The sequence below is a fragment of the Limulus polyphemus genome, unplaced genomic scaffold, assembly GCF_000517525.1.
Source record: "Limulus polyphemus unplaced genomic scaffold, Limulus_polyphemus-2.1.2 Scaffold703, whole genome shotgun sequence".
Classification (NCBI taxonomy): Eukaryota; Metazoa; Arthropoda; class Merostomata; order Xiphosura; family Limulidae; genus Limulus; species Limulus polyphemus.
In genome coordinates this window covers 418458-433755 of record NW_013666313.1, presented here as the reverse complement: position 1 = coordinate 433755, position 15298 = coordinate 418458, and the positions used below count along the sequence as shown (strand labels likewise).

General features: G+C 34.7%; 1 protein-coding gene across 2 annotated transcripts; it reads left to right on the top strand.

Annotated features, from left to right (window-relative positions):
- Positions 1-4516: 4516 nt before the first annotated feature.
- LOC106460078 (putative OPA3-like protein CG13603) lies at positions 4517-9091 on the top strand. 2 transcript variants are annotated; one of them, XR_002610675.1, is made up of 3 exons: positions 4517-4792; positions 7113-7334; positions 8021-8327. XR_002610675.1 is itself a non-coding variant. In XM_013919761.2 (2 exons), exons 1-2 carry the CDS (start codon positions 4648-4650, stop codon positions 8473-8475), a joined length of 600 nt encoding a protein of 199 aa, XP_013775215.1. In that variant the 5' UTR covers positions 4517-4647; the 3' UTR covers positions 8476-9091. The 2 variants fall into 2 exon arrangements, 1 of the variants encoding a protein (XP_013775215.1); XM_013919761.2 differs by lacking the exon at positions 7113-7334 and having other exon boundaries at positions 8021-9091.
- The last annotated feature ends 6207 nt before the right edge of the window (positions 9092-15298 follow it).

The window sequence follows — 15298 nt, the reverse complement described above, 5'->3', positions numbered from 1 at the left end:
GCATAGTTCTTACAAAGATGTTTCTGTTACCCGTGATTTTAGAATTAATTTGTATGTTGTGCATTGTCTATTTACTTGTGACCACGCTGTGTAGTATTCAGAGTGAAACTGTTACCAATAAGTAATTATTAAGTATTGCAATACAGCAAATTCGATGGAAAGTTACACTTAACAGAATAATAAAATTAACACGAACGGTAAAGGAAATGCTTGAATGCCAGCGTAAAACGAACAGTAAACGATCTTTATTTGTACATACAATGTTGAAGATCGCGATTGAATAAATTATTTATCAAATACTTATTGTATTTACTGCAATAGAGCAGAAAAGCTAGTTGAATTTCTTTAGAAAGAGTCTTCTTGATTGAACAAAGACCTTAAGAATTGTATCAGTGTTGCAGTCAGACCAAGACCTCTTGTACAGTATCCCACAATCCTAGATTATTACAGTGATAATATTCATTACGCATTTAAATTATTTCATACCAATTTGTACAAATCTGTGGCCTACCCTTTCACTTGGGTGTGGGCTACGCTTCAAGGGAGAGGTGATATGGAAGCCTGCCCAAAGCGACTCCAAGATCTCTTGAATGATCACAATAATATCTAGTTTAGGCATGAGACGATTGTTAAAGCACTCACACGATAACTTACACCCTGTTTACAAGGATACAAGGTAAATATAGAACACGTGGATGAATAGTTTTTTTTTAATTTGTTCCTGAATTCACCTCACTGAAGACATATTCGTATTTTAACTAGTTATGGAAGTCCAAAAGCTGGCAGTTTTTAATTGTTACCATTGTAACCAATTAATTATGACCATAAAAAACTTGATGAAGACTAAAAGTTAAGAACTTCTGAGCTAGAGAGTTATGTTTACAGCGATAGTAAGAAATTTATGTATACATGTATATGTAGCATTTACTTTTTTTCAATTGAGTTGCTGTTTCATCTAGAAACTGAGTTGATATTATTTATTTTGAGCACTTGAAGTCAGATATAATTCAAAAAAATATTTCTATGCACGCAACTCGGTGAGGGTCATTTTCTGTGCAAGGTTTTATTTGGTTGTTGTTTAACAATAGATAGAACCTGTCCCTCCCAGGTCTACAAAGACCTAAAGCCCGATACCGACCGACCAGTTACATAATGGATTATCTGTGCTTTGCTAACTACAGGTATCAAAACCTGATTATTAGTGTTGTAAGCCTGCAGACTTATTGGGGGCTTCTGAATACGGTAGCAAAAGTGTCTCAGGATACAAAATACAAATACAATACAATTATAAATATTATGAATACCCAAGTATAAAATATAACATGCCCCCCAGTGTCCCAGCAGTATCTCAATGAACTTACAACGCTAGAAACCGGGTTTCGATACTCATGGTGGAGCAGAACACAGATAGCCCATTGTATAGCTTTGTGCTTAACTACCAACAAAAACAAAACAAAATGAAACTTTTACAAAAGACAGGCTTTTCTGAGATTTTTGCCTTTTTAATTTAACTCGTAACATAAAGAAGTGATAACTCAATTTACCAAGTAAAACCTACATAGTGAATTTACTAAAGGAGAGTTATCCTTATACACAATTCTCTAAAAATGTTGCATCGGTCTTGAAATATCACTTAGAAATGCCCAGTGAATGTGAACAACAAAATACTTTAAGTATAATTAAACATTAAACAACTGGTATAGCTAGCAACCAGAAAAAAAGTAACAGCTTTTGCATGAAAAAAAGAAAATAAATACTGATAAGAATGTTTGAATGTGACTTAACACTTTTAGTGATTTCTCTTTAAGACATGTTTGTGTAGAATGCTGTCATGTAGACAGAATAACTGATATGCAATTTATTTAAAAAAATTAAGTTATTAAGATTTAGTGCATTAATGTTAATAACCTTCATTTTCTAAAATAGAAGCTACTTTTCTGTGCACAGAAATAAAGATTAATTCATTTTCCTTGTTGGCGATTTTCGAATTTCCTCAATCCATTCATTTACCAGAACAAGTGGGATACCTTGGAACCAACTAGAAGAAATAATTAAAATAAAATTGTTATAAGATAAAGGTCCCCTTTTTATTTTTTACCATATAAGTACGAAATTTCATCCAAAAGCATGAACAGTTTTTTTTTTGCTACCACACGAAAAAAATATTCAAATAGAAATCACAAAGTAATTTCTCCTATAAATTGCAATCAGTCACATTTGTTTTTCTTCATAAAGAAAATTTGTTGTCATTTTTTTATTATAAAGTTGCAACCTATTTTACTAAATAAACAATTACAATGAAATTCTTTTAATGCTCACCACGACAACCAATTTTCGTTCCACGAATTAAATTTGCCTCCGTTTAATTTAAATTATAACAAACACGAGCTCACATGCACAGGTAAGAAATGATCTTACTCCAATTGATACTGTAACTTATAGCTTGAAAGGTATTGTATGCACTTATTGCTTAAATTAAACGACCACATTACAGATCTCTTAGGATTCGGGTATAGACGTTCTTAATTTTGAACTACTTACCACAACAAATGTAGCCAATCAGTAGCATATGCTGACACAATCCCGAATAACACAATTAACTGTCACTCTTATAATGTACCCACAGCTGAGGATATTTTGTGGTATTATGACACGAATCTTAGACCTTAGGGCGAGCAGCCCATCATGTTAAACACGAGGCCACTCTTGTCCTATGTTATTTGCCACATTGTGATTTTGACTTCTCTGCTTTAGTGTGTACCAAACGGAGAATAATTTCTATACCAAGTGTCTCCTAACCAACTGTTAATAACTGAGATTCTAGAGACATAGCTTACTGAAAATAATTATTTTTTTACAACTGTTATAACTTTCCGAGAATTGGATACATAATAGCCCTGTAAATTATTGACAAAGTCGAACAAGTTCATTATTTCTGAGTTTGTTATGAAAAACTAAGATGTTTAAAGAATAATAAGGCTCCAAGATCAGATAATATTTCCACAAGGGTTTTGAAGGATTTTAAGAATAGATATGTGAGCCATTTGCTGATATTTTCTAAGTCCGTAAATAGTCGGCAGGCGCCACAAGATTAGAATTTGGCTAGTGTTACTCCTCTTTTTCAAGGACGGTGATAAAAATTGCCCAAGTTATCATAGATGTATGAGTTTTACATCAGTGGCGTGAAAAATTTCTGAAAGCCCGAAGAAAAAGTGCTTTGCAAAGACATCCAGTGAAGTTTAAAATTTTGGTTGATAGTCAGCATGGTTTTACTAGAGAAGAATCTTGCGTTACTAATGTTATTATATTCTTTGAAAAGATTACTGATTATGTAGATGAAAGTAATGGTGGGATTTGATGTATCTGTAAGAAAGCATTTGACAAGGAATCATGTAAGAAGCTTGTTTAAAATATACATACAGGTGTGGGGGATAAGTTGCCTTGTTGGATATAAAAATGGCTGGATCGAACAAAGGAGAGAGTTGTTATACATGGAGTTCATTCAAACTGGATTAATGTCAGATGTGGTGTTCCCAGAAGGTAGCTACAAAAAGTCCCCCCCCCCACCGCATAAAAGCTAATTGGGCTCCTTATTTATTTACCTATAATTGTATTTACGATTCTGGCTAATTAATATCATTAACTTAACATAATGGTGCGACCATCCTGTAGGTAAAACAAATTAAACTGTATGTCTCTCCTCTTGTTTGTGATTATTAACTTTGTTAGGCCCTTCGGCTTCCCCCCCCCCCCGCAATTGCGGAGGCTGCAGGGGCGTATTTACGACAGTGGGTGTACCTCATAACTCAGTGTTAGGAAAGCTGTTTTTTTATGTATGCCAATGAAATAGATAATGGAAAGGACAATAAACTGCTTAAATTTACTGATGATATCAATGTATGTGGTAGAGCAAATATGGGATTGTAGGTTGTATAAACAGAAATACATGGGCATCCGTAGAAATTTATTGAATATAAATCTAAATATGTTATCATTTCACAGTACAGATCTATTGTTAGGCCTCATTTGAAGTACTGTTTGCATCCTTAGGCTTTTTACCTTAAAAAGGACAATGAATTGTTGGAAAGGGCTCAGAGGAGGACTTGTAACTAGAATGATATTTGGAATGAAAAGGTTGTCATAGAAGGATAGGTTTGGAAAAATGTAATTGAAGTGTATAAGATTGTTAATGTCGATATACCGATTATTTTCATAATTAATGGTGAGAATAGCAGAATTAAGTAACGCAAATATAAATTTTGTTAGTGTCATCTTTTGTTAAAACAATTTTTTTTTTTCACAGGATGGTTGACCTTTGAAACGGGTTAGTTTCAGATTTGGTAGATGCAGTAAATTTAAGGGATTCTGTGGGAACGCTTCATAAATATTTAAATGATAAGTGATGGTTTTGAAGCTTTTTAAAAACATTTAATTTAGTTGATGGACAATATAAATTATCAACAGACCCCTTGTTGTTTGTAAATGTTATGTTTGGTTTTTAATTGAAGAGGGCGTTTAGACCCATATGTAAGTAAGTTATTGCCAAATAATGTTACTGCATTGTTAAGGTAACACATATATGTTAAAAACGCAAGTTAAAGTTGAAAACAATAAGTATAATGAAAGTCAGTGAAAACTAAAAGTAAAATGGTTGCTGCCGTTGCTTTTCCACTTGTGAAGTTGGGACTTCTGGCAGTGCGACAAATAGCAAAACCTCTAGCGAATTGGATCAAAACCAGGGCTAAAAGAAGCTTTTTCTTTCGTACTTATGTATGCATGCCACCCGCACAGAGTAAGAACTCAGACTTTGTAAGCTTCTACTCTAATGTTAAGCTTCTAAAATTAATCAGGCTGCACCAGGTTACCAGTTCTCATTTTATTATTGAAAAATATTTATGGTATGGAGAACAACATGGGAAATATATAGGAAGTTTAATATGTATATCTTCTGTATTTTGAAATCACAACAAAATGACATATTATGCGAAGAAAGCAAATACTGAATTATAATTATAGGATCAATTTACTTTACAACCAGAACACATACGCATCTTTTAGCTAAGACTAGAGTAACATACTGAAGTAGGTTAATGGTTAGGCCTGATTCTGAATACTGTGTTCTGTCTTTAACTCCTTATCGTAAGAACTTAAAGAAGGACATTAAAATTTGAATTGATGGAAAAGGTTCAGAAGAGTGCTAGTTACAATTTAAAAGGATGATATCTGGGATGGAAAATTGTCATATGAAGAAATGTTAGAGGAAATCTGACAGGTGTATAAAATTTTTAAGGGAATTAATAGCATTGGTGTGTTATCTGCTTTTTTTTTGTACCTGTACTGTTACGCTTTTAAAATTAATCAGGCTTAACCTGGTTACCAGTTCAAACTTTTTATTCAAAAATGTTCATGATATGGAAATGGGAAATATATCAGAAGTGTTTGTACATAATAATGAGAAAGACAGTACAAGAGATCATAAATATCAATTTTGGCATAGTAGGAATAATTTTTAACTAAGTTTTATTTTTAACAGGGCAGTTGGTCTTTAGAGCAGGTTGCCTTCAGATGTGGTGGAAGCAGTAAGTTTAAGGGAGTTTTAAGGGAAAGTTTGATACATATTTGAATGATAAAGGCTGGCCTTAATTTTTTGTTTTTTTTAATAGTTTAATTTAGTGGATGAGACAGCCTAGATGGACCAAGAGGTTCCTTGTTGTCCATGAATGTTTTATAATATTTTGGCAACAACTATGTGTGTGCGTGTGTGTAGAAATTATTATATCAAAGATGTCCTGGAAGACAAAAATTATATTTACTTTTGAAGCCACTGTTAAATTTATATGTATGTCACATATGAACATACAGGCTTTCATTGTAAGAATAAAAAATGCATGCCTCTAGAGGACAATCGTTTTGAGACTTAGAAAAGAAAGGCTAGATTCCTAAGGCCGTTATATTGTTCTAACAGGGTAATTGACTCATTAAATGAGTTTTCATTGGCAATAAAGGAGGCCAGCACTTTACAGAAGTTTAAGAGGGTAATTGAAGACTTCCTGAAAAATAAAGTGCATTTCAATTTTTACTTTTCCTATGAGTGGGTATGCAAGGACAGCCTTGAAAGAACAAATGGGTACTTGTTGTTTGTAGATTATGTTATGGCTTGAATGACTTATGCACTGCTATGCAAAGATTTTCTTCAGTCATGCTACTTAGTGGATTCCCCTCTGTATTAAATGTGTGATCCAAGTTATATCTCAAATGCATTATCTTGCATTTACTATAATAATAATGGTCATTTGCCAAATATTTACCTAAGTAAAAAATATCTAAGTCATTTAGTAACACCTAATTGTCTTCAAAGTTCAATGAAGTTAGAATATTCAGATGTTTAATGTTACACGCAAACTTTGCTAGTTTACTTATTTTGTTCCTTTTAATATCATTAATGTAAATAAGTAAATGAAAAGGCCCAAGTACTGACCCCTGATCATTCTGTTAGTAACAAGTGTCCAATTTGACTGGAAGCCATGAATAACAAACAACATTATGCTATTTCTCATCCAGCTACACTATAGTCAATTAACTAGTCTTTCTCCAACATACCAATGTGATTTTCTTAGCTGTAACACCTTATAAAAAGCTTTTTCAAAACCTAGATACATTAAATCCACACCTTTTCCATTATCCAGATAAGTAACATCTGCAAAAATAGCTAACTGATTTGTAAGGCAAGGTTTCTATTCAGTGAATCCGTGTTGGCTTTTGTTAAACTCCTTAGTCTGTGTTTCAAGATGGATCGGCTGGGTGGCCAAGAGACTTAGACCATGTGGGGATGATAAAATGAATTTCACTTCTGAACATTAAAGAGTTCCATCCTTAATTTCTTTCATACAGCATGACTTTTTTAACCAGTCTTTCATTGTCTACGTTAAATCAGCCTATTATTTGGATACATACTAATCATCACAGCACCAGGACATTTAAGTTACACTTCTGGCATATAGACTCCAAAGGTCCTTTTCTTATGACTAAACTACTTGTTGTGTACCCTAAATATCTTCTCATAGAAATTCACCAAATCAACATTGACAACCTCTAGCATCTCTTGTACACAGTGAAAAGCTTCTAGTCGATGACTGCTGGTGTGATGCTGCTCCATGAATGGGAAAGCATGCCCTGGTGCATACAGAACCCGAACAATCTCATCAGATAGCTCATCTAGAAAACAGGTTGGCTGTGGAGCTCCATCATCAGCAACCTTCCAGTACCTGCATTTTTTGGACAACTCAAACCAACCTTTTTTTATTATTGTCTTCCAGTTATGCAAAAATAGTTATGTAAGTAAAAACTACATTGTAAAACAACAAAAATATATGGATATGAAATTATTACTTAGTAACAGTTGGAGTAGTAAATCGTATCAATTAATTATTTGAAAAACAAAGTTCTTCATTGCTACCTAACTATTTTTGTAAACAAATATGACAGAGTGTCCCATTTTTAGAGGGGCCCAGTTTAGTGGACCCTAGGGCCAGGTAATACTTGGGAATAATAATAACTCACTTTTGCCTCTATTCTGCAAGTTTTATGAACCATAACTTTTTACTTGAGTGGTTGGTGTGGTGCCCATGTGGCTGGGGCTCGGGCTTAGGTGGCCTATACCATAATCTGGTACTGGTCAAAATTTGTAGACAGTTGAATTTGTTTATAAAGTATAGATATGAATACATTTTTCACTGTGTTATTAATCTTTATGTAGGTACATGTGAAATTCCCTTTTAGTCTGCAGAAAGGTAGTTAGCATTTTTGGTAGTTTTATAATGTAAAAAGTGGGAAGTTGATGGGAACTAAGATTAGTTGAAGCTGGTCCTCTGTTGTTCATGGCCATAAAACATTTTTTACTCTTCATGAAATAATGTATATGGTCCTATTTTTCTTATAAAACTTGAATTTCCTGCATTATTCTTAATATTTGTGTATTTTGTATTATACACATTTGTATGTCTATGTGAATTTCTTTTAGTGTATAACTGGATGGAAGTAAATGTCAAGATGAGGATGTTAAATCTTGGAAAACCTTCAGAAGTACCAAAGCTAAATGAAGCTATGGCCATTGATTTAGGAGCTGAACTTTTGGGTGAAGCAGTTATTTTTTTTGTTGCTGCAGCCTCGATAATAGCCGAGTACATAAGATCATCATTAAAAGAGAAGGATAAAAAAGTTGCTAAGGAACAACATTTTACAAATTTAGAAAGTAAGATAAATTACCTCAAGTTTACTGTTGATAGACAAGAAGCAGAAATTAGACACTTAACCCGTGTTTATTATGTCTTAGAACAAAACCATTTAAAAAATAAACAGACAAAAAACAAGCCTTCTAACCATGCATCAAATAGTGGTGTTGAGTCAGATAAAAACACAGGAGTCCTACAGCAGGCAATAGATTATGCTGTCATATCTATAACAGGAAAAAGATGATATACACTGAAATGTTAATAAAGTTATTTAATTATTTTTGAAGGTGTGTTAATCAGTAGTTTTATGTTGCAAGTCTAAGATGGCTTGTAACATCTGTTTGTTTGCTAGTTTTATTTAAGAAACTTAAAAGCAAATAATGAATCATTAAATTATATAGATAATTGTTATTTTATATTAATGAGAGAACTAGTCAAAGTTAATACTGTATTGAATTTTATTGAACTTGAAAGCTAGAGATTTATTTGTGTAAATCTTAAATGTAAGAAATTAATTTATATACAAACACTTTTAGCTGTATGTTATTTACATTTCAATACTGTATAGTTTCCAGAATTTTTAATGGTATTAAAATAAGTATTTAACAAAGAAAGTTGTCAAGTGAGACAGGTAGCAAAAGCTAAATACCCCATCAGAAAGTCAATGTTCATGAGACACTAAAGTTTTCTATGTGATATGTATTTAGATAATATTAAATGTTGTAGTAATCAATATTTGAAATTGTTCCTTTTTCATTATGAAGATGTTTGCACTAGCTGCATTCCAGTTATTGTTTGTTGTAGCAAAATATATTTTTCATGTAATGTAGCCTATTAAAAAGAGAAAGTGTGGTTTTTAATCAGTACATTTCAACTATATAAAAACCATTCTTCATGAAACAGTCAAATGTGACTAATACTAAGTTAGGAATAATCTCAAGTATTGGTCGTCACCACATTAAAAAATAATCTTTGGGTTGTCATTCAAGTAAAGTTTATAGGACGAAAAATTTACAGCATTATAACTGCACTTTAGTACATTGTAGTGAAAATTATCCTATACAAGTTTCCATATATAGAATTGTCTTGTGGAGTATTGTGGTTTTCTGAAGGATCATCTATCTGCTACATCTAGAGAGTTTTAAATCAACAAATGTATGAACTCATGCTTAATAAGTTAATTTCCAGTTTTGAATTTGCTAGCTGTTTGATATATGCAACAGAGGCTCATAAAAGATACAAATTAATTTCTTAGACAGCATTCCTGACTGGTTTAATTTTAAATTTGTACATGAGAACTTCACATAAAAAGATCAGTATAAGAATATTTAAAGACACAAAACTATTGTAATCTTTCCTTTTCTTACAGTTTCTCATTATTGATTCTAGAGTTATGTGAAGTTTCCATAAAATTTCAGAAATTTCAGTCTTTCCAATCTTTGGTCAGCAGTTAAAAAAAAAGGTGCAAGTATTCTTTTTCTTAGTGGTATGAATGTGAAGAGGAAAGTTAATTGTGCTCACTTCTGCAAAGTTTAATTATCAACAAAACTTTAGATCTGCTTTACAATGGCTTTCCAAATAACCTGTTTTCACCATTTTTTGACACTGAGGGAAGCAACCAAAAAAAGTTAGCATGCCAGGTGCAGTATTTCATTTTTGACTGAGCACTTGCAATGCCAGCACCTAGTGACCAACCCAAAGAATCCACAGTTTATCTCTCATAAATGTTATGATATATATTAATCCTAGTGCTAGCAGAAAGAAGCAATGAATTCAATCTGAATCTACTCAGCTAGGGCATTTACTTAATTTTTTCAGTTGTAAATAAATATTTATTCCTCAAAGCATGCTATATCATCATTGAATGAAAAAGAATATTGACTGATACAGACAAAGAATACCCTTCTCCCCTTTATCTGGTTACTATTGTTTGCATAACTTGGTTCAGAATAAGAGTGCTGTCTGGAGTCTTTGCTTCTTCTGGGTCTTTTCCAAGTGTTGTCATAAGGATAATATATTTTCCACATTTTTTGTCAGCTGTTTGGTAATACATATAATATTACCAATATCTGATATACTAAACTGGCCTGGTATGGCCAGGTGGTTAGGGCACTTGACTTGCAATCTGATGGTCCTGGGTTCGAATCCCCATCCCACAAAATATGCTTGCCCTTTCAGCCATGGGGGCATTGTAACATGATGGTCAATTCCACTATTCATTGGTAAAAGAGTAGCTCAAGAGTTGGTGATGGGTGGGGATGACTAGCTTTCTTCCCTCTAGTCTTTCATTGCTAAATTAGGGATGGCTAGTGCAGATAGCCCTTGTTTAGATTTATGTGAAATTCAAAACCAACAAACCAATCCAAAAAACTAAACTTTAAAAAATCAACAAAGCCAGCCCTTATCATTCAAATATTTATCAATTCTTCCATTAAACTCCCTTAAATTTATTGCATTCACCACACCTGAAGGCAACCCATTTGAAAGGCCAACTACCCTGTTAGAAAAATAAAACTGTCTTAGTGCCCAAATTTATACTTGTGTCTCTTAGTCCTACCATTCTCATCATCAGTTATGAAAAAGATGATGCATCAAAATATAAGTTCCATTAACAATTTTAAATACCTCAATCAGACACCCTCTAACTTTTTGTTTTTCAAGAAAAAACAGTTTCAAAGATCTTAACCTGTCCATTTTAGGTGCCATCTTATTAACCCTCTTCTGAACCCTTTCCTACAGTTCAATGCCCTTCCTAAGTTAAGGAGCTCAAGACTGAATACAATACTCCAAATGTAGCCTAACCAGTGATCTATATAATGCAATTATAACCTCTTCAGACTTGTATGCAATATTTCTGTACATCCAACCTAAAATCCTATTTACATTGCCACTAGCAACAGCATACTGCTTGGATGGTTTGAGACTGATCAACTAATACTTAAGACATTTTTCTTTCATAATTCTGTTGAGGTTATTCTCATCAGAATTATACCTATAATTCAAATTATTATAACCCACATGCATTTTCTTGCATTTATTGTAATTAAAAGCTACCTGCCATTTATTTGCCCAACTTCATCAAATAATCTAAATCCTTTTGTAAAGTAACAGCAGCATCATCACAGCCATGAACACCGAAGTGTTAATATTGTCAGCAAATTTAAGCAGTTTATTAGCCATTTCATCATCTTTGGCATTTATGTAAATCAAAAAGATCAAAGATCCTAACACTGAGCCCTGAGATACCTCACTTGTGACAAAAGTCCAGTTTAACTGACTAAAATCTATTTATAATAACCTTCTGCTTTCTTCAGTCCAGACAGTTTTCTATCCAGTGAACTAATGTATCTCCTACACCAAACAATAATTTTTTTTTAAAACAAATAATAAGCACTGCAAACTAAAATATGTTCACATTTCATCTTGTGCTTTACAGCTGAATTTACATGTGTTTTGGCTCATAATTTGCCTAATCATCATCATTGAGTTACAGTAAACAAAAACCAATCTTATTTCAACCTTAGGATTATTGGATATAACATCATAAGAAGACTCTCATTAAGAAATGTAAAGATGTTTGGAAAACAGCTGTTGGAAAAGAATAATATATTTATTTCAAAGTCAAAGTATTATTATAACAAATTTCACCTTATTATAGAATTCATAGTGTAGTCAAGCAAAATTAGAAACTGTTAATAAATTGTACTTTTATGAGTATAAGATGTGAAATGTCATATTACTAATTTCTGTTGTGGTACATTATTTCCTCTCACATAAATAGCTATTCTCATTCAGTGCTTCACTCTATATGAAAAAATACAAATACGCTTGCCACAAGCCTTCTATCTCCTCTCCATTGGAATTGACTGATTCCAGTGCATTTCTCATGCAAATCATTATGCACCAATTAAAGTGCGACATACTCTCATGATGCATGTGACTCCCTCTATTCAATTCTAGTGAACTAGCACTTCTTGTTTGGCAGTATTCATCTTCAGACACTTTGTTTGGTGCTCTTCGTGTGTGTGAAGTTAATAGTTTAATTTCTGAAGTAGGATTTCTTCATTCTTATTTTTTCTTTATATTGAAGAAATCTTTCAGTTTGACTTAATTTCCCAGTCTTTATTTATTTTTTCTCACACTTGCATATTTTACATCAAACACTTTTGTTTCATTTATTTATTTCCACAATGAACTCTGAGGTTCATGTTCCCACTTCGAGTGTTATACTATTTTCACAGGCTGCAGGTGGGGAGACCCATCATTGGATTTCTTTGCTATTATCCATTGTGAGATTAATTGTTATATGGGAGAACTTTCTTCTTCTGAGCTTGCCCCACTAATTCTCCTGAACAAGTCGAACCTGTTCAGTCCAATAAAGATTTGATAGCCTTTTTACACCACTGGATTTTGTTGTGCTTTTCCCTACCCCTCTTGCAGAATCAGCTAGTCCTAATACGGCATTTTTCGACTTGATTTCTCAGGTATGTTATGTTTTATCCATTTCCCTGTTTTTCTATCATCTCTTATTACCTCCATGTTGTCTCGTTTGTTGTTTTTGATAGTTGCTTTCATTGTAGTTGGGATTTTCTGGGTTATGATATAACCTTGTCCCGGGTGTATTTGCCACCTTTTTCTGTTCAGGATTTCAGTATACTTTCTTTGGTGATATATTTTCGATCATGTATCCGAGACTTTGGAATCTCGTGTCTAATCTGTGCATCAACATTTGACCCTTTCCTCTTTGGTTGCACGTTTGTTGCAGTTGGAGCCACAACACACCCCTATTCCTTTCCCATCATGGTCTTTATCTATCCACCCTGTACCCCTTCCAGGGGTTTCTCATATAGTGATTTTATCCAATGTTGATGGGCATGTCACCAACAGTACTGGAGATAAATCAGAGGGATCTGGTCCATTGGGAGCTGGACTATATTATATTGTTACTCTTTGACATTCTTTTACTACAATTCCATGAATTCTTTGGGTTTTATCCGAGGAACTTGTTCTACTATTTCTTTCCCCAATACCTTTGTCCCTCGTACCCTTTTCCTTCCCCATGACTTGGGATCTTGCCACCAGCCTGTGTCTGTCCAAGGCAGTACAAGATTTTCTGTCTCTACAGGCTATTGCACCTGTTCATCATTTTTTTCCAAGGTTTTATTCCAGGTTGTTTGTTGTTCTCATGTCAAACTGGAGACTAGGGGCCTGTACGAGGTTTGTCCCACCTCATTCTAATTATCAATCCACCCTGTTTTACCTTGGAGTCGTTTCTCACACTTAGGTGGACTTTTTCTCCAAGTTTATCAATGACAAAGAGGAATACCATGATTGCTTATAGCCCGGCATGGCCAGGTGGTTAGGGCGCTCGACTTGCAATCTGTGAGTCAGGGGTTTGAATCCCCATCACACTAAACATGCTCGCCCTTTCAGCCATGGGGGGATTATAATATGATGGTCAATCCCACTATTTATTGGTAAAAAGAGTAACCCAAGAGTTGGCAGTGGCTGGTGATGACAAGCTGCCTTCCCTCTAGTCTTAGACTGCTAAATTAGGGACGGCTAGTGCAGATAGCCCTTGTGTAGCTTTGCGCAAAATTGAAAACAAACAAACAAATGCTTATTTGCATATCCCAGTATTTCATCACTTCGATCCTTTCAGTTTATTCTCCATGGGGTGGTTTCTCTATTTCATGCACTGACCTTTGGACTTGCTTCAGTCCTGTATGTTTTGTCAGGTGTACAGAGCATTCGTTTGTCACTTACATGATTTTGGGTTGTGCTTTCTGCTTTATTTGGTCGACTGGCTACTGTTCGCTCATTCCAATCAGGAGTCTGCCTGTTACCCTTATCAGGTGCTCCTAGTGGTGGCTATAATGGGCTGTTCATCAAGTTAGAGAACTCCTTATAGCAACCTGTCCAACAATATCTTGTCCATTTGGGTGGTTTTCTTTTTCTACACACATCTCAGTCAGGCCTGCCCTTTTTCTCTTCAACTTGCTTCAGTAGGTTTTCAGTTCTATTACAGATCATGACCTTCTATAGCTTTTGGGGATGTGATTTTCCATGGCAGCCCTTATCCCCTTAGGTCAGGCTCATATGCGGGCTCTTTTGTGGGATTTTTACAACCAGTGGAATTTTGCAGGGTTCCTTTCTTGGCTCATATTACCCTTACCTCCTACACTTGTCCTCGATTGGCATTGGTGGTTAGATATGACTCACACGTCAGTGGATGTCCCGCTTCATTCTCCTCATCCAGTTTTCCGCATTTCATGGATGCATCCCTTCAGGGATGGGGGCATGTGTTGATCAACTGGAAGAATTGAGGTGTTTGGTTTACGGCCGTGAGGTCTTATCTTATCTATGTCCTGGAGCTTTTCGCTGTAGGTCGTGTTTTGGTTCATTTTCTCTATCTGATCAGAAATTGTCTGGTAATGATCCATTCCGACTGTTCTTCAGTGGTTACTTATCTCAATCACCAGGGCAGCACCTGTTCTCCATCCCTCTATATTCATGTGTTGGATCTTCGTTTTGAGCCCACATGCTTGATATTCCTATCATTGTGTGTCATGTTCCTGGTGCTTTTGTCATGGATTGGATTCATGTCCAGACAACATTTATTTGACTGGGTGGTCTCTTGATCCTCTTGTTTTTCAATGGCTTTGACTTCAGTGGGGCACTCCTCGCATTGAGGCTTTTGTTACATCCTTAACCTCAAATTGCCTTGGTTTTGGTCTCTAGTTCCCTTTCTTCTTGCTCTGGCTATCGATGTTTTCAGCCAGGATTGGACTTACACATTTGTCTATTTTTCCACTTCTCCTTCTCTAGGTGATTTTGTTCAACCTTGCCACACCGTGTTCAGTCGTTATGTTAGCTCTTTCCTGGCCATCTCAGCTGCAGTTTCCATGGCTTCTCCAACTCCCTCCTCTGTTACCTTTTCCTCTGTCTCCATCCCTTCATTGCTACCATTAATCACCAGTGTTTCATCCAGACCTTCCTGTCCTTTGTCTTCATGCCTGGTTTTCCTCTGGTCATTGGTGCTGTGATCTGGCTTTTCACTGACAGTT